At 56.3% G+C, this 25790-nt stretch overlaps 1 protein-coding gene across 2 annotated transcripts; it reads right to left on the minus strand.

The window, feature by feature from the left end:
• Positions 1-6954: 6954 nt before the first annotated feature.
• LOC132808777 (FXYD domain-containing ion transport regulator 3-like) lies at positions 6955-25088 on the minus strand. Of its 2 annotated transcripts, none has more exons than XM_060822224.1 (8): positions 25000-25088; positions 24090-24136; positions 13818-13844; positions 13410-13439; positions 12049-12123; positions 8950-8986; positions 7584-7633; positions 6955-7181 (listed from the first exon to the last, which is right to left on the minus strand). In XM_060822224.1, exons 2-8 carry the CDS (start codon positions 24127-24129, stop codon positions 7162-7164), a joined length of 279 nt encoding a protein of 92 aa, XP_060678207.1. In that variant the 5' UTR covers positions 24130-24136; positions 25000-25088; the 3' UTR covers positions 6955-7161. The 2 variants fall into 2 exon arrangements, with proteins under 2 accessions (XP_060678207.1, XP_060678208.1); XM_060822225.1 differs by having other exon boundaries at positions 24090-24140.
• Between the last annotated feature and the right edge of the window lie 702 nt (positions 25089-25790).

A 25790-nucleotide genomic window follows, 5' to 3' on the forward strand; every position in this document is an offset into this window, starting at 1 on the left:
AAGGAGGCGAGGTCTGGTTTCGGAGGATTGACTATAAACACTCGCTCCTTCCACACACCAAGAGTCCCAGAAACATTGGCCACAAGGGGACTGCAGAGACACATTTTAAAAGTGAAATATGAAACTGGGCGCTTTGGCAGGGCACACTGACCCTGGAGAGGGATGGCACGCATTGAAGGTGGCAGAGAGAGGGGCATTTACTGACAGGGAGAGAGAGAGAGGGAGCCTGTACCCCAGGGAGAGTCTGTGTGTGTGTGTGTGTGTGTGAGAGAGAGAGAGAGAGAGCCCGTACCCCAGGGAGAGTCTCTGTGTGTGTGTTTTGATAAATGATGCAGCAGTCCCAGCTTTGACCAGTTGAGGGGGTCAGTGTTCCATAAATCTGACTGAAACAAACACTCTCACTCAGTGCCCGCTCCCTCAGCACTGACCCTCCGACAGTGCCCACTCCCTCAGCACTGACCCTCCGACAGTGCCCACTCCCTCAGCACTGACCCTCCGACAGTGCCCACTCCCTCAGCACTGACCCTCCGACAGTGCATCACTCCCTCAGCACTGACCCTGTGACAGTGCCCACTCCCTCAGCACTGACCCTCCGACAGTGCATCACTCCCTCAGCACTGACCCTGTGACAGTGCCCACTCCCTCAGCACTGACCCTCCGACAGTGCCCACTCCCTCAGCACTGACCCTGTGACAGTGCCCACTCCCTCAGCACTGACCCTCCGACAGTGCCCGCTCCCTCAGCACTGACCCTCCGACAGTGCCCGCTCCCTCAGCACTGACCCTCCGACAGTGCCCGCTCCCTCAGCACTGACCCTCCGACAGTGCCCGCTCCCACAGCACTGACCCTCCGACAGTGCCCGCTCCCTCAGCACTGACCCCCCGACAGTGCCCGCTCCCTCAGCACTGACCCTCCGACAGTGCCCGCTCCCTCAGCACTGACCCTCCGACAGTGCCCACTCCCTCAGCACTGACCCTCCGACAGTGCATCACTCCCTCAGCACTGACCCTCCGACAGTGCCCACTCCCTCAGCACTGACCCTCCGACAGTGCATCACTCCCTCAGCACTGACCCTCCGACAGTGCCCACTCCCTCAGCACTGACCCTCCGACAGTGCCCACTCCCTCAGCACTGACCCTCCGACAGTGCATCACTCCCTCAGCACTGACCCTCCGACAGTGCCCACTCCCTCAGCACTGACCCTCCGACAGTGCATCACTCCCTCAGCACTGACCCTCCGACAGTGCCCACTCCCTCAGCACTGACCCTCCGACAGTGCCCACTCCCTCAGCACTGACCCTCCGACAGTGCATCACTCCCTCAGCACTGACCCTCCGACAGTGCCCACTCCCTCAGCACTGACCCTCCGACAGTGCCCACTCCCTCAGCACTGACCCTCCGACAGTGCGGCACTCCCTCAGCACTGACCCTCCAACAGTGCGGCACTCCCTCAGCACTGACCCTCCGACAGTGCCCACTCCCTCAGCACTGACCCTCCGACAGTGCGGCACTCCCTCAGCACTGACCCTCCGACAGTGCATCACTCCCTCAGCACTGACCCTCCGACAGTGCGGCACTCCCTCAGCACTGACCCTCCGACAGTGCGGCACTCCCTCAGCACTGACCCTCCGACAGTGCGGCACTCCCTCAGCACTGACCCTCCGACAGTGCGGCACTCCCTCAGCACTGACCCTCCGACAGTGCGGCACTCCCTCAGCACTGACCCTCCGACAGTGCGGCACTCCCTCAGCACTGACCCTCCGACAGTGCCCACTCCCTCAGCACTGACCCTCCGACAGTGCATCACTCCCTCAGCACTGACCCTCCGACAGTGCCCACTCCCTCAGCACTGACCCTCCGACAGTGCCCACTCCCTCAGCACTGACCCTCCGACAGTGCGGCACTCCCTCAGCACTGACCCTCCGACAGTGCGGCACTCCCTCAGCACTGACCCTCCGACAGTGCCCACTCCCTCAGCACTGACCCTCCGACAGTGCGGCACTCCCTCAGCACTGACCCTCCGACAGTGCGGCACTCCCTCAGCACTGACCCTCCGACAGTGCGGCACTCCCTCAGCACTGACCCTCCGACAGTGCGGCACTCCCTCAGCACTGACCCTCCGACAGTGCGGCACTCCCTCAGCACTGTGGTGTTATTTTCAGCGGGTTGGTATTTTGCGACTGAAGATCCTGTTACATTTTGCCAACAATTTTAATCCTGAATCCCAGAGAAATGGAACCCTCTGTTTTGTTGAATAGACTATTCTGGAACTTTCTGTGTTGTATCAGGACTAATCCCACTCTCCCCCCTCACTCCCCGCTCCCTTTAATATCCCTCCCAATTGGCCAGTTTGATGGGGAAAACAGCATACAGAGACCTTTAGATGAGATTAGATTCCCAACAAAGTGGAAACAGGCCTTTCGGCCCAACCAGTCCATACTGACCCTCCGAACAGTAACCCACCTAGACCCATTTCCCTCTGACTAATGCACCTCACACTACAGGACAATTTCCCATGGCCGATCCACCCTGACCTGCACATCCCTGGGCACTATGGGACAATTTCCCACGGCCGACCCACCCTGACCTGCACATCCCTGGGCACTATGGGACAATTTCCCACGGCCGACCCACCCTGACCTGCACATCCCTGGGCACTATGGGACAATTCCCCACGGCCGACCCACCCTGACCTGCACATCCCTGGGCACTATGGGACAATTCCCCACGGCCGACCCACCCTGACCTGCACATCTTTGGACTGTGGGAGGAAACTGGAGCAAACCCACACAGACACAGGGAGAATGTGTAAACTCCACACAGACAGTCGCCTGAGGGTGGGATCGAACCAGGGTCCCTGGTGCTGGGAGGCAGCAGGGCTAACCACTGAGGCACCCTGCCTCCCTACACACTGTCCCAGTCCTGTGTGCATCTGATGGTTGGTGGGAAAACATTGCAGAGGGAGCTTTACTCTGTAACTGAGGGGAGATGGGTGTGGTGGGTATTATCCTTTCCTTGATCTTCCCACTTCTAACCTCACGGAGAGTCAGCAGTTACCGAGCAGATAGCTAAACCAGGAATTAGCCTGTCTGGGGCAGCGTTCCTGCTTACAAGCAGCTACACCTCACTGTTCAATGTCTCTCTTTATATAATTCCCAGTGTCTGAGACACCTCTCTGTGCTAATCCCACACACACACACACACACACACAGCTATCTCAGCAAATCCACGCTGTTTCAAAAATAAACCCCACACCTCAGGCAGGTAGGTAGCAAGAAATCCTCAAAGCACCGTGCACAGTTCCAGTCTCCGTCTCCCTCGGTCAGACCCACACTCGGAGCACCGTGCACAGTTCCAGTCTCCGTCTCCCTCGGTCAGACCCACACTCGGAGCACCGTGCACAGTTCCAGTCTCCGTCTCCCTCGGTCAGACCCACACTCGGAGCACGGTGCACAGTTCCAGTCTCCGTATTCCAACAAAGATCCCAGAACCTGAGGGGTTTATAACCGTCAGGAGAGACTAAAACAGACTGAGGCTGGTTTCTCTTGAGGAAGGGGGTGGGGGTGAGGGGAGGTGGGGGGGGGGGGGCGTTGTGTGACCTGATTGAGGGGTTTACAATTCTCAAAGGGGGTTCAGGGGGTAGGATACCAGAACAAGGGACCATCGGTAGGAGACAGTCCCAAATAAATCCCATTGGGAATTCAGGAAACATCTTCACCCAGAGAGTGGGGGTGTGTAATGTGGAACACAGGGACTGATGGGGGTGGTGGGACAGAGGACAATAGCATCAGCTTTTACCTACATGAAAAACCTTCGATTAACGAGATATCAAGCAAAACCTTTGGTACGATTATCTTTAATTAGTTTTACAATCAAGGTTTTAAAATGCTGACAGTTTTCCACATTTAAGGCATTATAGAATTCACACAGACGCCCCCTCCCCCACCCCCACCCCTCAACATGACTATATATAACTTGGGAGTAGTTTAGGGTGCAGTACACACAGTAATAGCCTTTACAAATAAATCTTTCTCCCAGGTTCTGATGAAAAATAACAACCTTTCACCCCCAGCCCCACCCTCAAACTTGGAAATGGGACATCTCATGTCAACTGTCACACTGCAGTTCCACCCTCCCACCACAGGAAGTGCTGCAGCACCATAGCAACCTCCACCTCTTCCTTCTCATGTCATCAGTCTTGACCGAGTTGGTGGAACAGGTTGAAGGAGGATGGAGGGGCTGAATGGCCTCTTGTTCCTGTGTAAGAGGAGGATGGAGGGGCTGAATGGCCTCTTGTTCCTGTGTAAGAGGCTGTGATTCCTTTATTCCAAGGCAGCTCGGTAGCAGGGCAGGGATGTGGAAAGGACAGAGGACAAAAGGTACAGTGACGGGATTGACTCCTCAACCAACGGAAAAGGGAGGGACGGACAGACGGAGGGGGCAGGAGTCTGAAAATGAAGTGGGAGGGGGAGACGTGACAGGAAACAGAGAGCCAGACACACAGACGTTTGGAACTGAAATCACACCCACCCTCCCCCCACCCATGGTCACCTCAGAGAGACATGGTATAGCAGCGTCTTCTGGAACAGGAGATACGCTCGCACACCCTCACTGGGGTACGGACTCACACACGCACACCCTCACTGGGGTACGCACACACACACACAGGTGCGCGTGCACACACTGACCCTCACTGGGGCACAGGCGCGCGCGCGCGCGCACACACTGACCCTCACTGGGGCACAGGCGCGCGCGCACACACTGACCCTCACTGGGGCACAGGCGCGCGCGCACACACTGACCCTCACTGGGGCACAGGCGCGCGCGCACACACTGACCCTCACTGGGGCACAGGCGCGCGCGCACACACTGACCCTCACTGGGGCACAGGCGCGCGCGCACACACTGACCCTCACTGGGGCACAGGCGCGCGCGCGCGTGCACACACTGACCCTCACTGGGGCACAGGCGCGCGCGCGCGCGCGTGCACACACTGACCCTCACTGGGGCACAGGCGCGCGCGCGCGCGCGCGCACACACTGACCCTCACTGCGGCACAGGCGCGCGCGTGCACACACTGACCCTCACTGGGGCACAGGCGCGCGCGTGCACACACTGACCCTCACTGGGGCACAGGCGCGCGCGTGCACACACTGACCCTCACTGGGGCACAGGCGCGCGCGTGCACACACTGACCCTCACTGGGGCACAGGCGCGCGCGTGCACACACTGACCCTCACTGGGGCACAGGCGCGCGCGTGCACACACTGACCCTCACTGGGGCACAGGCGCGCGCGCACACACTGACCCTCACTGGGGCACAGGCGCGCGCGCACACACTGACCCTCACTGGGGCACAGGCGCGCGCGCACACACTGACCCTCACTGGGGCACAGGCGCGCGCGCACACACTGACCCTCACTGGGGCACAGGCGCGCGCGCACACACTGACCCTCACTGGGGCACAGGCGCGCGCGTGCACACACTGACCCTCACTGGGGCACAGGCGCGCGCGCGCGTGCACACACTGACCCTCACTGGGGCACAGGCGCGCGCGCGCGCACACACTGACCCTCACTGGGGCACAGGCGCGCGCGCGCGCACACACTGACCCTCACTGGGGCACAGGCGCGCGCGCGCGCACACACTGACCCTCACTGGGGCACAGGCGCGCGCGCGCGCGCGTGCACACACTGACCCTCACTGGGGCACAGGCGCGCGCGCGCGCGCGCGCGTGCACACACTGACCCTCACTGGGGCACAGGCGCGCGCGCGCGCGCGTGCACACACTGACCCTCACTGGGGCACAGGCGCGCGCGCGCGTGCACACACTGACCCTCACTGGGGCACAGGCGCGCGCGCGCGCACACACTGACCCTCACTGGGGCACAGGCGCGCGCGCGCGCGCGTGCACACACTGACCCTCACTGGGGCACAGGCGCGCGCGTGCACACACTGACCCTCACTGGGGCACAGGCGCGCGCGTGCACACACTGACCCTCACTGGGGCACAGGCGCGCGCGCGCGCACACACTGACCCTCACTGGGGCACAGGCGCGCGCGCGCGCACACACTGACCCTCACTGGGGCACAGGCGCGCGCGCGCGCACACACTGACCCTCACTGGGGCACAGGCGCGCGCGCGCGCGCGTGCACACACTGACCCTCACTGGGGCACAGGCGCGCGCGTGCACACACTGACCCTCACTGGGGCACAGGCGCGCGCGCGCACACACTGACCCTCACTGGGGCACAGGCGCGCGCGCGCGCGCGCACACACTGACCCTCACTGGGGCACAGGCGCGCGCGCGCACACACTGACCCTCACTGGGGCACAGGCGCGCGCGCGCGCGCGTGCACACACTGACCCTCACTGGGGCACAGGCGCGCGCGCGCGCACACTGACCCTCACTGGGGCACAGGCGCGCGCACACTGACCCTCACTGGGGCACAGGCGCGCGCACACTGACCCTCACTGGGGCACAGGCGCGCGCACACTGACCCTCACTGGGGCACAGGCGCGCGCACACTGACCCTCACTGGGGCACAGGCGCGCGCACACTGACCCTCACTGGGGCACAGGCGCGCGCACACTGACCCTCACTGGGGCACAGGCGCGCGCACACTGACCCTCACTGGGGCACAGGCGCGCGCACACTGACCCTCACTGGGGCACAGGCGCGCGCACACTGACCCTCACTGGGGCACAGGCGCGCGCACACTGACCCTCACTGGGGCACAGGCGCGCGCGCGCGCGCGCACACTGACCCTCACTGGGGCACAGGCGCGCGCACACTGACCCTCACTGGGGCACAGGCGCGCGCGCACACAGACACACACACACACACCTTCACTGGGGTACAGACGCACATGCATGCGTGCACACACACTGACTCTCACTGGGGTACACACACACACAGACTGACACAGAGCAGGACACAGTCACAGACATGCTGCAGGGCACAGGGCTGGGGGCTCAGCCAGAATTTATTACACGTTTACCCAGCCCCCCACTGCGGAGGGTGGGGAGGGGAGAGAGAGAGCACGCAGTCATCAACAGATACATCACAGGGCAGGAGGCGAGGAAGGAGCAGGAGGGGATGGACGAGAAGGAAATTCTTCACCCCCTCGTCCTGGGGCAGTGTCAGCTCCAGTCCGCACTTAACATTCTGTCGCTTCACCTGAAGGAGAGACAGAGAGAGAGACAGAGAGAGAGACAGAGAGAGAGACAGAGAGAGAGACAGAGAGAGAGACAGAGAGAGAGACAGAGCCAACATGAGGGAGGAGGAGAGTGTGAGCGAGCGAGTGTTAATATTGTGCAGGACACAGCAAAGGGGGCAGACAGCAGACAGGGAGGACAGCAGAGACAAAACATAGTCAGTCAGTCAGGTTTACAAGTGGTGATGACCTCCACCCTCCCACCCCACACCTTCTGTTACCCTCCATGCCCACTTCCCACTCCCCCACGGGACCCTCTTTCCCAGCATCACCCCCGGACACACGCCCAGCTCCCCCTTCCCCCCACTCCCTCCGCAGCGACGCTCCCTCGTGCCAAACCCCACCGTCCCCACCCCCTCACTTACCGGGCTGGAGGAGGTGCTGGGCAGTGGCAATCCCACTGTTAGACCGGGTCCTGGAACAGAGACAGAGAGAGAGAGAGACAGAGAGAAAAGGGGGAGGGAGAGACACAGAGTATTAGTGACTCCAGGTCCAACAGTATCCAGTACTCCACGGGGGTGGGAGAGACACAGTCAAAGGGGGTGACTCACTCCCATCACAGCCCCCAACACACTATGCCTTTCCGTCACTGATCTGACCCAGTGTACCTGCTGCCCCTTGGAGGGTGGGGGGGGGGGGGGGGTTCCCATGTACCTGCTGCCCCTTGTCCTTCCAGATGGAAGGGGCCGTGGGTTTGGAAGGTGCTGCCTGAGGGTCTTTGGTGAGTTTCTGCAGAGCATCTTGTAGCTGGTACAACACTGCTGTTACTGAGGGGGGGTGGGGGGGGGGGATGGTACACACTGCTGTTACTGAGGGGGGGGGGTGGGGGGGGGGGATGGTACACACTGCTGTTACTGAGGGGGGGTGGGGGGGGATGGTACACACTGCTGTTACTGAGGGGGGGGTGGGGGGGGGATGGTACACACTGCTGTTACTGAGGGGGGGGGAGGGGGGGGGGAGGGGGGGGGGGATGGTACACACTACTGTTACTGAGGGGGGGGGGGGGGGAGGGAGGGGATGGTACACACTACTGTTACTGAGCGGGGGTGGGGAGGGGGGAGGGGATGGTACAACACTGCTGTTACTGAGGGGGGTGGGGGGAGGGAGGGGATGGTACACACTGCTGTTACTGAGGGGGGGTGGGGTGGGAGGGAGGGGATGGTACAACACTGCTGTTACTGAGGGGGGTGGGGGGGGAGGGAGGGGATGGTACAACACTGCTGTTACTGAGGGGGGTGGGGGGAGGGAGGGGATGGTACACACTGCTGTTACTGAGGGGGGTGGGGGGGAGGGAGGGGATGGTACAACACTGCTGTTACTGAGGAGGGAGGGGATGGTACACACTGCTGTTACTGGGGGGGGGGGGGGGAGGGAGGGGATGGTTGTGGGTGTGGGGCCGGGGGCTGCTTTGTCCCTGGATGGTGTGGAGCTTCTCGACAGTTGTTGGAGCTGCCCCCACCCAGGGGCAAGTGGGGAGTATTCCCTCCCCCCTCCTGCCTTGGGCCTTGTCGATGGGGGGACAGGCTTTGGGGGGAGTCAGGAGGGGAGTCACTCGCTGCAGGATTCCCAGCCTCTGACCTGCTCTTGGAGCCGCTGGGTTGAGGTGGTGGGTCCTGGTGAGTTTCTGGTCAGCGGTCACCCCCAGGATGTTGGGGGGTGGGATGGGGAGAGAGGGGGATTCTTTGAGGCAGATTTCAATGGTTTCTACATTTTAAACAGACATGAACGTACCTCTTGTTCTGATTAAATTTGCATCGACACTTTCCAGCTGAAGGGAAGAGGAGATAAAAAAGCTCGTTATCAGGTGTGTGAAATAATTATACACAGAAAACGCAAAGGTCGCCTCCGACAGAGATTATAAACCACTCCCAGTCCCAATTCTGTTCAAAACAGCTGAGGTACACAGAAAATCACTCTCCACTCCTAAACTGAACATACAGCTCCCTCTACACTACCCACCCCCATCACAGGGACGGGGACAGCACAGGGTTAGATACAGAGTAAAGCTCCCTCTACACTGTCCCCCATCAAACACTCCCAGGGACAGGGACAGCACGGGGTTAGATACAGAGTAAAGCCCCCTCTACACTGTCCCCCATCAAACACTCCCAGGGGCAGTACGGGGTTAGATACAGAGTAAAGCCCCCTCTACACTGTCCCCCATCAAACACTCCCAGGAACAGGGACAGCACGGGGTTAGATACAGAGTAAAGCTCTCTCTACACTGTCCCCCATCAAACACCCCCAGGATAGGGACAGCACGGGGTTAGATACAGAGTAAAGCCCCCTCTACACTGTCCCCCATCAAACACTCCCAGGGGCAGTACGGGGTTAGATACAGAGTAAAGCCCCCTCTACACTGTCCCCCATCAAACACTCCCAGGAACAGGGACAGCACGGGGTTAGATACAGAGTAAAGCTCTCTCTACACTGTCCCCCATCAAACACCCCCAGGATAGGGACAGCACGGGGTTAGATACAGAGTAAAGCTCTCTACACTGTCCCCCATCAAACACTCCCAGGAACAGGGACAGCACGGGGTTAGATACAGAGTAAAGCTCCCTCTACACTGTCCCCCATCAAACACCCCCAGGGACAGCACGGGGTTAGATACAGAGTAAAGCTCCCTGGACACAGTTGGGAAGTCTCTCTCTCTCCATGAACCAGTTGGAGTCACCTGTCTCCCCAGCGAGCCCCCACCCCTCCTTGTAATCCCCAGAGGCTGAGGATCACTCCCCCCCCACCCCCCCGGTCTCTCCACAAATCGAAGGTGTGACAGAAACGCAGCGTGCTGACAGGACAATGAGAGATTACTCGCTGGTGGGAATATTAATTTCACAACAGTCTGATGTCACCCTGGCCCCGAGCCAGGGTCTGTCACAAGGTACAGTGTACAGGCTTCGGAGAGCTGGGACAGGCAGTGGGAACAATCAATAGGAAACAGGGAAACGGAGCTCACTGGGAAAATCGCCAGAGAGACAGAGACAGGCGCACACACACACACACACACACACACAGGGACAGAGTTTCTCTACAGTGACTGGAGACAAAAACAAATTAAAGATCTGTTTGGGATTAATAGCCCTGTCACCAGCTCGCAAAGTACAAATACATTCCACATGCTGCTCTAATGACCCGAGATAGAGGCCGTTCAGCCCCTCCTCCTCCAGCCTGTTATACAGGAACAGGAGGCCATTGCACCTTTCCAATGAGATTCCCCTCTCATTCTTTAAGGAAAGGGATGGAGGTGCAGTCTCCCCAATCGCACCGTCCGACCTTCCCAGGATTCCCTGGGGAAGGGCGCCCTCTTGGGTAAACCTATCCTTCCCGAGCTATCCCACCCCACCCCCTGACATTGGAGCCTGTACACGCCCCAAAGCACCCCATCCCCAGGAGGGTCTGAGCTCCCCAGTGCCTGAGAACCAGTCATTACCAACGAGGGAGAGGAGGCAGAGAGTATGGGAAGTGTAGCGGACAGTAACCCGCGTCTCGTTAACACGACCCGGCATCTACTGCCTTGATCGCTCCCCCACCGGCTAGTTCTGCATTAACTCATCTGGACTGACCAAACGTTAATCCAGTCCCATTTGCCAGCACTTGGCCCATATCCCTCTAAACCCTTCCTATTCATCGAGTCCTACAGCACGGAAACAGGCCCTTCGGCCCATCCAGCCTGTGCTGACCCTCATCCCCAAACTAACCCAGTCCCCCTGCTGCTCCCGGCCCATCTCCCTCCAACCCTTCCCTGTCCATGTCCTTATCCAAATCCCTTTTAAACGTTGTAACTGTCCCCCTCCCTCCCACTTCCTCAGGAAGGTCATCCCACACACGGACCACCCTCTGGGGGAAACTGTTGCCCCTCGTGTCTTTATTAAATCTCTCTCCTCTCCCCTTAAACATGTGCCCCCCTGGTCTTCAAATCCCCCCCACCCTGGGGGAATAGACACACCCCATTCACCCTCTCTGTCCCCATCATGGTTTTATAAATCTCTATAAGGTCACCCCTCAGCCTCCGACGCTCCGGGGAACAGACTCCCAGCCTATCCAGCCTTTCGTTATAACTCCCACCCTCCCATTCCCGGCAACATCCCGGGAAATCTCTCCGGAACCCTCCCCAGGTTAATAATATCATGTTCCCATCCAGGTGCCTCTTAAATGCTGTCATTGTACCAGCCCCCACCACTTCCTCTGGCAGCTCATCCCATACACGTACCACCCTCTGGGGGAAAACGTTGCCCCTTAGGTCCCTTTTATATCTTTCCCCTCTCACCCTAAACCTATGCCCCTCTAGTTCTGGTCTCCCCCACCCCAGGGGGAAAAGACCTTGCCTATTTACCCTCTCCATGCCCCTCATGATTTTATAAACCTCTATAAGGTCCCCCCTCAGCCTCCGACGCTCCAGGGAAAACAGCCCCAGCCTGTTCAGCCTCTCCCTGTAGCTCAGACCCTCCAACCCTGGCAACATCCTTGTAAATCTTTTCTGAACCCTTTCAAGTTTCACATTATCTTTCCGATAGGAAGACCAGAATTGCACACAATATTCCAACAGTGGCCTAACCAATGTCCTGTACAGCCGCAACATGACCCTCCCAACTCCTGTACTCAATACTCTGACCAATAAAGGAAAGCATACCAAACGCTGCCTTCACTATCCTATCTACCTGCGACTCCACTTTCAAGGAGCTATGACCCTGTTGGTGGTTAGTGCTGGTTTAGATGCAGCCACAGAAAGCGCTGGGGAAGGGGGCATCAGGAGGTGAACGGGCGGACACTGGAATCGTACACAGCCCTGGTCCAGTCTCGGCCGGAGGGTCATATCCAGGTACTCACCCAACAGGATGATGACCCCGATGACACACAGTACAGCAGCGACGATCAGCCCTACGACACGGAGCCTGTAGTAATCTGGAGGGAGGGGGAAGGGAAGAGTAGGTATTTGATTGGTGCTCGCACACACACAGATCTGGGACGGGTCTCCCTGCAGTTCCCAAAACTTCCCAGAACCCAACCTTGAATATCCACCACAGCGCAGCACACCCTGGGAATCAGGAATCACCTCCCGGGTGGGAAGCAGGCTGCGATGCTGCCCAGATCCCATTGTGTACACTCAGACACACAGGACCATCAATACCCACACGCGCCCCCCCCCCCCCCCACCCCAACCCCATCCCATTCCCCCAAGACTCTCCCCATCCCGACTCCCAAACCTAAATACCGGCCGTTCCTTCCTGGGTCAGAATCCTGGGATTCCCTCCCTCAGGGACATTGTGGGTCTCCCCTACAGCACATGGGCTGCAGCGGGTCAGGGAGGCAGCTCACCCCCACCTTCTCAAGGGGGGGCAACTAGGGATGGGGTGATAAATACTGGGCCTAGCTGGGGACCCCCACACCCAGGTTAAAATCAGCCTTCGGGAGAGGGTCAAAGGTAAATGGGTAGGGGGAGGGGGGGGGTGGTGGGGAGGGAGGGACAGAGCATGCCCCATGGTCTCTGGGTCAATACCTGTCCCTCCTCCCCCACCAAACAAGACAAGGAGATTGTCCGGGGGATGCGCAAGTCTGTGGGATCTTCCTGTGCGCTAATCCCCTGTTAAGGATGCTCATCATGTCTCTCAGAGAGCACCCAGCCCCAAGGTATAAAACACCCTGCATCTGTCTAGCGCCTTTTGTTGAAACATCCCAGTGGCTGGAGGGGGTTACAGAGATGGGGAGGGGGATGTAGGGGGCTGGAGGGGGTAACAGAGATAGGGAGGGGGTGTAGGGAGTTACAGAGATAGGAGGGGGGTGTAGGGGCTGGAAGGGGTTACAGAGATAGGGAGGGAGGTGTAGGAGCTAGAGGGGGGTTACAGAGATAGGGAGGGGGTGTAGGGGGTTACAGAGATAGGGAGGGAGGTGTAGGGGGCTGGAGGGGGTTACAGAGATAGGGAGGGGGTGTAGGGGCTGGATAGGGTGAATGGCCTAATGTGAGATCTAGTCCAACCCCTGACAAACCACATTTGGGTGAAATGTTACACAGCCAGAGAGAAATAACACGGTGCTACGCAAATGCAGCATGCCGTGGTTCGAATCCAAGGGACCATGTGGTCACACGCGGGTAAAATATAGAAGTGACACGAGCCAACACTGTGGGGTCGGGCGTACAGTGATCACACAGAACACCAAACACAGGGGACAGAAACGGTTCAGGTACTCACCGTAGGTAAAACGGTCATCGTTGTTGTCAGCTACAGAAATAAAAACAGAGACAGAACGGGGGTTTAATCACAACAGTCTCAGATCCCGTACCCCACCGACTGTCTGTGTCTGACTGAGAGACAGCCCACACCCCAGTGAGAGTCAGCGTGTGCACAAGGGGCCTGGAGTCACATGGACCAGATGAGGCCGATTTACTGAGGGACAGACGCAGAGCAAAGACATTGGCCCGATCCGATTGCCTGCAGAGCTCCCGGTCCAGGGCCACAAACAGGGAGACTGCTTTCCAGTCCCTCAGCGATGACGGAACACTCCCCAGCCCCTCGCACAGGGAGAGCTCAAAGGGGAGCAGAGAGACCGAGAGAGAGACAGAGACCACAAGGCACTGGGAGAAACCGCGATGCACTCACCAGCTGAAGCCCAGACAGCTCGAGTCACTGGAAAACACAAGAGGGGTGAAGAGAGACAGTGAGGAACACAGTACAAACAGGGAGCACACTGACATCTGAACACCTCAACCTGCATAAAAAAACCCCCAAAACACCCCATTCCTAATGGGACAGCACTGGTGGGGACAGGTCTGTCCTTGTGTAACACTGGGGTACAGTACTGGTGGGGACAGGTCTGTCCTTGTGTAACACTGGGGTACAGTACTGGTGGGGATAGGCCTGTTAGTGTATAACACTGGGGTACAGTACTGGTGGGGACAGGTCTGTCCCTGTATAACACTGGGGTACAGTACTGGTGGGGACAGGTCTGTCCCTGTATAACACTGGGGTACAGTACTGGTGGGGACAGGTCTGTCCCTGTACAACACTGGGGTACAGTACTGGTGGGGACAGGCCTGTCCCTGTACAACACTGGGGTACAGTACTGGTGGGGACAGGCCTGTCCCTGTACAACACTGGGGTACAGTACTGGTGGGGACAGGCCTGTCCCTGTATAACACTGGGGTATAGTACTGGTCTGTCCCAGTATAACACTGGGGTACAGTACTGTTGGGGGACAGGTCTGTCACTGTATAACACTGGGGTACAGTACCGGTGGGGACAGGTCTGTCCCTGTATCACACTGGGGTACAGTACTGGTGGGGACACGTCTGTCCCTGTGTAACACTGGGGTACAGTACTGGTGGGGACACGTCTGTCCCTGTATAACACTGGGGTACAGTACTGGTGGGCACAGGTCTGTCCCTGTATAACACTGGGGTACAGTACTGGTGGGCACAGGTCTGTCCCTGTATAACACTGGGGTACAGTACTGGTGGGGACAGGTCTGTCCCTGTATAACACTGGGGTACAGTACTGGTGGGGACAGGTCTGTCCCTGTATAACACTGGGGTACAGTACTGGTGGGGACAGGTCTGTCCCTGTATAACACTGGGGTACAGTACTGGTGGGGACACGTCTGTCCCTGTGTAACACTGGGGTACAGTACTGGTGGGGACAGGTCTGTCCCTGTGTAACACTGGGGTACAGTACTGGTGGGGACAGGTCTGTCACTGTATAACACTGGGGTACAGTACTGGTGGGGACAGGTCTGTCACTAACACTGGTGGGTGCAGAGGTGGTTAAATTCACTGTCTCATTGTGAGGACATTGCACAGATAAAGCAGCTGCTAAAATCTCGCCTGGGGGCTGTAATCTCCAAAATAAAACAACAAGTGAAAGCTGATCAGATCAGCCTCATGTCTCCTGCATCTCTCTCTCACTCACACACACTCAGAGCTGACCTCGAATACTGTTCAAGGTCAGCTGCTTCATGGAATGATCAGGGAGTGTCGCTCTGCATCGACTTCCCTTCATTACCCCTGGCTTTGGAAAATTCCAACAATATTCAGTCTCAAAACCTCCCTTCCCAATGCCGGAACAGCACTCAATTCCCCACACCCCTCCCACTCCCCTCTCTTGCATTCACCCACCATCCCATTGTATCACACTGGGGTACAGTACTGGTGGGGGACAGGTCTGTCACTGTATAACACTGGGGTACAGTCCTGGTGGGCGACAGGACTGTCCCTGTATAACACTGGGGAACAGTCCTGGTGGGGACAGGTCTGTCCCTGTATATCACTGGGGTACAGTACTGGTGGGGACAGGTCTGTCACAGTTTAACTCTGGGGTACAGACCTGGTGGGGGACAGGTCTGTCACTGTATAACACTGGGGTACAGTCCTGGTGGGCGACAGGACTGTCCCTGTATAACACTGGGGAACAGTCCTGGTGGGGACAGGTCTGTCCCTGTATATCACTGGGGTACAGTACTGGTGGGGACAGGTCTGTCACAGTTTAACTCTGGGGTACAGACCTGGTGGGGGACAGGTCTGTCACTGTATAACACTGGGGTACAGACCTGGTGGGGGACAGGTCGGTCACTGTATAACACTGGGGTACAGTACTGGTGGGGGCAGGTCTGTCACTGTATAACACTGGGATACAGTACTGGTGGGGGACAGGTCTGTCACTGTATAACACTGGGTTACAGACCTGGTGGGGGACAGGTCTGTCCCTGTATAACACTGGGGTACAGTACTGGTGGGGACAGGACTGTCCCTGTATAACACTGGGGTACAGTACTGGTGGGGGACAGGTCTGTCACTGTATAACACTGGGGTACAGTACTGGTGGGGACAGGACTGTCCCTGTATAACACTGGGGTACAGTACTGGTGGGGGACAGGTCTGTCACTGTATAACACTGGGGTACAGTACTGGTGGGGGACAGGTCTGTCCCTGTATAACACTGGGGTACAGTACTGGTGGGGGACAGGTCTGTCCCTGTATAACACTGGGGTACAGTCCTGGTGGGCGACAGGACTGTCCCTGTATAACACTGGGGAACAGTCCTGGTGGGGACAGGTCTGTCCCTGTATATCACTGGGGTACAGTACTGGTGGGGACAGGTCTGTCACAGTTTAACTCTGGGGTACAGACCTGGTGGGGGACAGGTCTGTCACTGTATAACACTGGGGTACAGACCTGGTGGGGGACAGGTCGGTCACTGTATAACACTGGGGTACAGTACTGGTGGGGGCAGGTCTGTCACTGTATAACACTGGGATACAGTACTGGTGGGGGACAGGTCTGTCACTGTATAACACTGGGGTACAGACCTGGTGGGGGACAGGTCTGTCCCTGTATAACACTGGGGTACAGACCTGGTGGGGGACAGATCTGTCCCTGTATAACACTGGGGTACAGTACTGGTGGGGGACAGGTCTGTCCCTGTATAACACTGGGGTACAGTACTGGTGGGGGACAGGTCTGTCCCTGTATAACACTGGGGTACAGACCTGGTGGGGGACAGGTCTGTCACTGTATAACACTGGGGTACAGACCTGGTGGGGGACAGGTCTGTCACTGTATAACACTGGGGTACAGTACTGGTGGGGACAGGTCTGTCCCTGTATAACACTAGGGTAGAGATGGAGGGTTTACCAGGATGTTACCTGGATTAGAGGGTGTGAGCTGTAAAGAGAGGGTGGAGAACTTCTCTGGAACATTGGAGACTGAGGGGAGACGTTTATAAAATTCGGAGATGCAGTGATAGGGTTTGTCTGTTAGAATCTTGACCCCAGAGCTGAATCATCTCATACTCGGGGTGGGGGACAAGCATTTAAGGTGAGAGGGGAAGGTTCAAAGGAGATGTGACGTGGGAAGGGTTTTTACCCAGAGAGGGGTAGGAGTGTGGGACACGATGCTGGGGGTTGTTGGAGGGGGCAAATACGATACAGGGGGCAGGTTTAAGGGGCTTTACGATAAACACGGGATGGAGAGATAGGGACCTAGAGCAGGAGGAGGGGATTCGTTTAATTTGATGTCACGTTCAGTAGGACATTCGGGGGCCAAAGGGCCTCCTGTGCTGTACCGGTGCAGGCTGGGGAAAAAAAACAAATCACACTTGCCAGAATAAAACAAACCAAATGCAGTCTGGGTCAGTCTCCCATTGCCGTTAGTGGGATCTTGCTGTGCAGGAATAGGACAGCTGCCCACGCTCCCCCACCCGTCTTCTCAAACCAGGTGACAGGGATGGGGAGACCCAGAAAGCAGGGATGGGAACGAGACCATTCAGCCCCTCCCTGCAGCCCGTTCGCTGGGATCACTGTGGGCCGTCGAGGGTTCGGGAAAATCAGATCAGTCGCGATCATTTACACCGGGCAGGCTGGGAGGGAAACAACGGCCTGTTGCCTCTCCCTGGAGACTCTCGGATTAGAATCAAGGTGGTGACGGGCGCTAAAGAAATGCAAGTTCTTCCCGGAGAAAAAAAAAGGGAGGTTGGCAATGAAAAGTCTAAAGTTGTATAAATGCGACGGAGTTAACAATAAAAGCGTTGAGCAGGGAAAGAGGATTTTAAATAAACACAAAACAGGGAATGGGTTCTATGTGTAACATCAGCGGTTCACTAACCAGAGCCAGGGCCAGACACTTTAATTAAAAGATCCAACATTTCAACTCAAAACATGACATTAAAAGATAAACAGTGTTGACACCAGCGATCACTTGCTGTTTTGAGATTCTTGACTCAGTGGAGAGGGTAACAATTTCGACATTTGCAGATGACACAATCACTTGGCAGCACGTCAACTGGGGATCACATCGTGGGCAGAGAGACTCTCACAGCACAGAAACAGACCCTTCGACCCATCCTCTCCGTGCTGACCCAGATATCCTAACCTCATGCAGTCCCATTTGCCAGCACCCGGCCCATATCCCTCTCAACCCTTCCTATCCATTTCCCCATCTAGACGTCTTAAAATGTTGTCATTGTACCAGCCCCCATTGGTTAGGCCGCTGTTGGAATATTGGGTGCAATTCTGGTCTCCTTCCTATCGGAAAGATGTTGTGAAACTTGAAAGGGTTCAGAAAAGATTGACAAGGATGTTGCCAGGGTTGGAGGGTCTGAGCTACAGGGAGAGGCTGAACAGGCTGGGGCTGTTTTCCCTGGAACGTCGGAGGCTGAGGGGTGACCTTATAGAGGTTTATAAAATCATGAGGGGCATGGAGAGGGTAAATAGACAAGGTCTTTTCCCTGGGGTGGGGGAGTTCAGAACTAGAGGGGCATAGGTTTAGGGTGAGAGGGGAAAGATATAAAAGGGACCTAAGGGGCAACTTTTTCCCCCAGAGGGTGGTACGTGTATGGGATGAGCTGCCAGAGGAAGTGGTGGGGGCTGGTACAATGACAGCATTTAAGAGGCATCTGGATGGGGACATAGATAGGAAGGGTTTGGGGGGATATGGGCCAAGTGCTGACTAACAGGATTAGATTGGGTTGGGATATCTGGGTCAGCAGGGACGAGTTGGACCGAAGGGTCTGTACGGCTCTAAAATGTGATAATATTCAAGGCTACAGTTCAAATACTGGGTCACGAATTCTGAAACAATGAGAAAGTAAGTTATGCGGGCAGGTCAGACCGTAAGGGAACACAGACGGGAGACAGGCCTGGATAAATACGGGTAGGAAGGAGAGAGTGACAAAACGAGGAAGTTCATGGTGGGACCTTTACTCATGAAGGAGATTTGTGTAACAATTCTAGAACACACGCACTGACACGCATGCACAGGGACACAGGCGAGCACACTCGCACAGTGTGGGTGAGATTTCCCAGGGACTTCCTGGGGTTAAGGGGCTTTGGTTCATGGAGAGAGACAGAGCAGAGACCGTTCCCCTTGGAGCAGGGAAGGTTAAGGGGGAGATGGATTTGCAGCGTTTCGTGACCCCCTCCCCAGAGGGGAGGGTTTTGATCGAGTCGACGAGGGAGACCATATCTCCAAGGGATCAGAGAGTCAGTGACACCCACCAGGACTGAGCAGCGGTGTTCCCAGCACAGAAACAGGCCATTTGGCCCCTCTGTTCTGTGCTGGTACTGTTGCCACCCCCCCCCCCACCCAGCCTCGCAACCTCCCGTCCCTCTCTCATCTTCATGTCTTTAAATCAACTTCCCCACCCCCCACTTCAATATAAAAATCGACAATTCTCCCCACACTCTATCCCACCCTGCTTCCTGCGAGAGGGAGTCCCACACACCCCCCCTGGGCAAAAACATACATTTACATAGCACCTGCCCCAGCCTGGAGCAAGTCCCAGGAAAGGGAGGAGTCCCACCCCACGGTAATGCAGGAAATGTAACCACCAGCCAGCACACAGCAAGATCCCACAAGCAGCCAAACACGAGAACAACCCCGGATCCCAGTTCATGTCCCATAGTGCCCAGGGATGTGCAGGTCAGGGTGGATTGGCCATGGGAAATTGTCCCCTAGTGCCCAGGGATGTGCAGGTTAGGGCGGATTGGCCATGGGGAATTGTCCCATAGTGCCCAGGGATGTGCAGGTTAGGGTGGATTGGCCGTAGGAAATTGTCCCATAGTGCCCAGGGATGTGCAGGTTAGGGTGGGTCAGCCATGGGAAATTGTCCCATAGTGCCCAGGGATGTGCAGGTTAGGGTGGATTGGCCATGGGAAATTGTCCCATGGTGTCCAGGGATGTGCAGGTTAGGGTGGATTGGCCACGGGGAATTGTCCCATGGTGTCCAGGGATGTGCAGGTTAGGGTGGGTTGGCCATGGGGAATTGTCCCATAGTGTTGCGTGCATTAGTCAGAGGGGAATGGGTCAGGTAACTCTTGAGGGTTGGTGTGGATTTGCTGGGATTAACGGCCTGTTCAGCCATTCAGCCCCTCCTCCTCCAGCCTGTTGCACTTGAGGCTACTGGGAAATGAAGTATACAGGGTGGGGAGCAGGAAGGTAACTAGGAACGGGGGACTGAGTTGGGCAATTGGCTGTGATCCTATTGAATGAGGTAGCAGGATGGAGGGGCCGAATGGCCTGCTCCTGCTCCCATTCTCTGGTTAAACAGCAGCCAAAAACCCACAGGGGAGGTTGGAAAAGAAACACATCGACTCTTCTGACCCGGATGACGTTTTACTGCGTTCCAAGGGATGGAGAGAAAATTCCTGCCCCTTCTACACCTTCCCAAATCCCTCCGGACAGGATCCAAACACACTCTTCCGCCTCCCCTCCACCCCATCCAGAGGGGAAACCGCACCACCCCCTCACAAATTCACCCAAAATCACCCGTTTCCCCCTCCCCAGAAACGTCTCACTGCCCTCGGCTTCCTGCCCACTCCCCTTCCTCACCCCCCCCCATCTCCCGGACCCCTCGGGGTTTAACCCCCTGAGCCCCAGAGCGGGGGAGGGGGAGCAGGCAGCTCAGAGATTGCCTCCTGGTGCAGGTTTCCCACGCTGTCAGACCCGGGGGGGGGGGGGGGGGGGGGGGGAGGGGTGAGGGTGGGGAACGCGGGCCCCGCAATCTCTTCAATAACTCCCGCAGATCCCTGCCTCCCTCACCACCACCACCACAACCCCCCACCCATGGGAACCTGCATCACCCCCAGACCCCCATCCCACACCTTGCAGTGTCCCACGCACAACGGTGCACTCCATCCAGACAGACAGACAGAGAGAGACACACACACACAGACAGAGAGAGAGAGGCACACACACAGACAGACAGCGAGAGAGAGAGAGAGACACACACACACAGAGACAGACAGACAGACCCCATCATTCCAACCCCCCCCCCCCGATTTCCCTCAAACCCTCCACCTCCCAGACACATAACATTCATTTCTCTAGCACCTGTCACCACCTTTATAAAGACATTTATTAAGGTGGCCAGGCGTGTCTTCACTTGGAGAAAACAGGGACCGGTTTATAACCGCACGTTCCCCCAGACGGTAACACAGGGACAGCCCGGGTGATGTGCACACATCAGGAATAATTCCATCACTCCAACTCTCTCCTGCATGTTCCTCCTCCAGGCCATTCCTTCCGAGAACACACCCTCTCTAGAGGAGGGGCAGGTCTCTTTAAACCACCTTCTCCCCCCTTCTTAAAAGGGGCAGGATCCGATGAGGTGGGGCTGGGGGGGGGGGGGGGGGGGTAGAGGTGAAGAAATCTCCTGGGATGTGTTTCACATAAGGTACCACATCAATGCACCATCCTGATGTTGCAGAGTCACAGAGACGTACAGCACAGAAACAGGCCCTTCGGCCCAACTCATCCATGCTGACCCAGATATCCTAACCTAATCTAGTCCCACCTGCCAGCACCCGGCCCATATCCCCCCAAACCCTTCCTATCCATGTCCCCATCCAGGTGCCTCTTAAATGCTGTCATTGTACCAGCCCCCACCACTTCCTCTGGCAGCTCATCCCATACACGTACCACCCTCTGGGGGAAAAAGTTGCCCCTTAGGTCCCTTTTATATCTTTCCCCTCTCACCCTAAACCTATGCCCCTCTAGTTCTGGACTCCCCCACCCCAGGGAAAAGACCTTGTCTATTTACCCTCTCCATGCCCCTCATGATTTTATAAACCTCTATAAGGTCACCCCTCAGCCTCCGACGCTCCAGGGAAAACAGCCCCAGCCTGTTCAGCCTCTCCCTGGAGCTTAAACTCTCAAATCCCGTCTGGATAGTTGCATCACTACAGGATAGTGAAGGCAGCGTTTGGTATGCTTTCCTTTATTGGTCAGAGTATTGAGTACAGGAGTTGGGAGGGTCATGTTGCGGCTGTACAGGACATTGGTTAGGCCGCTGTTGGAATATTGGGTGCAATTCTGGTCTCCTTCCTATCGGAAAGATGTTGTGAAACTTGAAAGGGTTCAGAAAAGATTGACAAGGATGTTGCCAGGGTTGGAGGGTCTGAGCTACAGGGAGAGGCTGGGGCATCTCAAGGTGACTACCTCCCTCCCCCTCCCCCTCCCAGTGGGGTACAGGGCAAGGAAACCAGGAAAGGCAGCACTAACTCCAAGGCAAGCAAGGCCCAGCTGGAGGCAGCTCGGATTAAAGTCTATGTTTTATGGCCCTACAAAGATTTTTTAAAACTTTTGCCAACCAGAGAGGTCACACGCAAATCGTAAAACAGGAACAATTAGCAGCAGGAATAAAATCTACAGACTGAGGGACACACTCCACCGGGGGGAGAAACAGGGTGGGGGGGGAGGAGGAGGAGGGGGGAAAAGGAGGTGGAGGGAGGAGGGAAAAGGAGGTGGAAAGAGGTGGGGGGAGGGAGGAGGAGGGAAAGAGGTGGGGGGGGGGGAGGGAGGGGGAGGGAGGAGGAGGGGGGAAAAAAGGTGGGGGAGAAATCCAGAAAATCACAGCAATGGCCCTTACAGCATTTTGGATGGTCACCCAGTGTTAACATCACCCAAAATAGGCAGGTGGTTTATAAAAGGCGTGACAGAGCCAGGGAGGGGGGGTGACAGACCCAGGGAAGGGTGACAGAGGAATTAGTTAAGGGACAGCCCCATCGTTGTGTGGATCTGGAGTCACACATCAGCCCAGACCAAGTGAGGACAGGAAATATCCTTCCCTCAAGGACATTAGTTGACCCCTGGGGGAGCACACAGTCAGAGTCCCCCTTTAACTCCCTCCCTCTCAGGGCTGGATATTCCAATCCGACCGTCCCTAGTTGCCCCCCTTGGGAAGGTGGGGGGTGAGCTGCCTCCCTGACCCGCTGCAGTCCATGTGCTGTAGGGGAGACCCACAATGTCCCTGAGGGAGGGAATCCCAGGATTCTGACCCAGGAAGGAACGGCCGATATACTGGCCATCAAATTCACAACGCCACAGACTGATCACATCTGCAGCAGTCGGGGGCCATTCGGCCCATCAAGTCCTCCCTAGCATTCAGTGAGATCATGGCTGCTCAGATCATCCTTAAATCCAGCTTCTCACCCCCTCCCCTTCAATAACCCCTTGATTCACTCACACAAAGGGAAACACTGGGGGAAGGTGATAATCTGGAACAGACAGAAAGCTGGCAGCTTGTGGTGGGTGCAGAAACACAGCACTCACTTCCAACCCACCAGGTCCCAGCTCCTTCAACTCCTCTCCCCTGCTCACAGATACCACCGGAGCGTGTGCAAGTTCTCCAGTGGGACCAGTGTTTGTACAGTCCCCTGATGGACATGGGGAAACATCCATAATGCAATCTTAGATCACACACACACACACACACACACACACACACACACACACAGCCAGAGAGAGAGACTGACACACACAGTGAGAGAGCGAGAGAGACTGACATATACACACACACACACACAGTGAGAGAGACTGACACACAGAGCGAGAGAGAGAGACTGACACACACAGCGAGATAGAAACTGACACACACAACACAGAGCAAGAGAGAGACACTGACACACACACACAAAGCCAGAGAGAGACTGACACACACATAGTGAGAGAGAGCGAGAGAGACTGACACACAGAGCAAGAGAGAGAGACACTGACACACACACAGCAAGAGAGAGAAAGAGTGAGAGACAGAGACAGATGGAGGGACAGACAAATAGACACACACACACACACACACACACACACACAGGGAGGAGAAGTGAGAGATACAAATAATCTTCCCTCTGTATAGTAACTGGGCTGGAGCGAGAGCAAACAACGCACAGAAGGATCCCATAGGGCCAGTCCCTCAGACCACAGCCCTGTTTCTGTGCGTGTGCACGTAGCAACAGGGAGAAAACAAAATCCTTTTCCTTTCACCCCCTCCACCCCCTTTTGGAAATAAAGAGAGCTGTGTGTGACTCTAATCCCAGAGGACAAAACATCACAATCCAGCCCCAGTCCCAGCCATCAGTCCCCTACCCCAAGGGGGACAGTGCCTTACCGGCTGTGAGCACCATCAGTCCAGCTGCTGTCCCAGTCATCTCCGACCTGCCTTCCAGAGAGAAAACACAACACAACAAAAAAAAAGTTTTTAAAAAACAAAAATCACAGAAAATCCAGGCGACAGAATAAAACAAAAAGACCATTCCTTGAAAAAAGGCAGAGGAGGGGGGATAAAAACATCAATTTCAGAGCTGTAAGAGAATTTTACACACACTCTCTCACTCACAAAGTTTCTCCAGGAGAAACAGGAGGTTTCATTTTAAAACGAGAGAGAGAGAGAGAGAGATCCTACAGATCACGGAGTCAACAATTCCCGAAAGATTGGCTTTAATTCCATAAAACAGAAGACAGAAAACAGTTTATTTCTGTCTGGTCCGTGGGAGGAGGAGGGGGGAGTGAAGGGGGGATTAGCAGTTGGGAAATTGGGCAGGCGAAAAATGACTTAAAATTTGCTAAAAAGGAAATGATGTTAGATTTACACACACACACAGAGAGCGTCTCTAGACAAACAACTCCCCAACATAAGGGACACAAGAGAGAGTGAAAATGGTGGCTGAGGGAAGGAGGAAGATTCCAAGGAGGAATTTTAAGCTCTTAACGATGCTGGAGATAACGCCCAGGGTAGAAATGAGAAAGGGGAGCGGTTTGAAAAACAGCTACTGTTCCTAAATTCACCCACCACCCTCCTCACAGCAGCTGAATCTAACAGGTTTTTTTTATCAACATGGATGTCTTTCTGGGGGAACACAGGCCTGACTAAAAGGAAGGTAAAATTCTGGTTCCCTCCTTCCTGAGGAGCCCAGTACAGACTCCTTCACAAACAGCTCCCCTCCTCTCTCCCTGCCTCATCCCCTTCCCCACAATTAAAACACAAACAGTAACACAAATCCAGCCCCACGCTGACTTACAAAAGAATTCGTCTCCAAAGCAGAAGCACTAAGAACCAAGGTTAAACTCAACAACAAGAGGGAGAATGCAACAGTCACCTACTTAAATATTCATTCCACACCCTCTCCAGGCTCTGGGAGGAGGGAGCGGCTCTGTATCCTTAACCCCTTCCTGAACAAATGTTTTCCAATGTCTCACAACTCTCCCCTTCCCAGCACTTTACCGCTCGACAGAAGAGCTGGGAATCACAGACACAGGGAGACAACAGGCGCTAGAGACACTGAACACACTGGGCTCACTCCCACTGGGAGTGGGAGGGAATGTGGGGCTCACTCCCACTGGGAATGTGGGGCTCACTCCCACTGGGAGTGAGGGGGAATGTGGGGCTCACTCCCACTGGGAGTGGGAGGGAATGTGGGGCTCACTCCCACTGGGAATGTTGAACTCTTAGATTAGACTTACAGTGTGGAAACAGGCCCTTCGGCCCAACAAGTCCACACCGACCCGCCGAAGCACAACCCACCCATACCCCTACATTTACCCCTTACCTAACACTACGGGCAATTTAGCATGGCCAATTCACCTGACCTGCACATCTTTGGACTGTGGGAGGAAACCGGAGCACCCGGAGGAAACCCACGCAGACACAGGGAGAACGTGCAAACTCCACACAGTCAGTCGCCTGAGTCGGGAATTGAACCCGGGTCTGAGGTGCTGTGAGGCAGCAATGCTAACCACTGTGCCACTGTGTCGCCCACGTGGGGCTCACTCCCACTGGGAGTGAGGGGGAATGTGGGGCTCACTCCCACTG

This window comes from Hemiscyllium ocellatum (assembly GCF_020745735.1).
Source record: "Hemiscyllium ocellatum isolate sHemOce1 chromosome 38 unlocalized genomic scaffold, sHemOce1.pat.X.cur. SUPER_38_unloc_5, whole genome shotgun sequence".
Lineage (NCBI taxonomy): Eukaryota > Metazoa > Chordata > Chondrichthyes > Orectolobiformes > Hemiscylliidae > Hemiscyllium > Hemiscyllium ocellatum.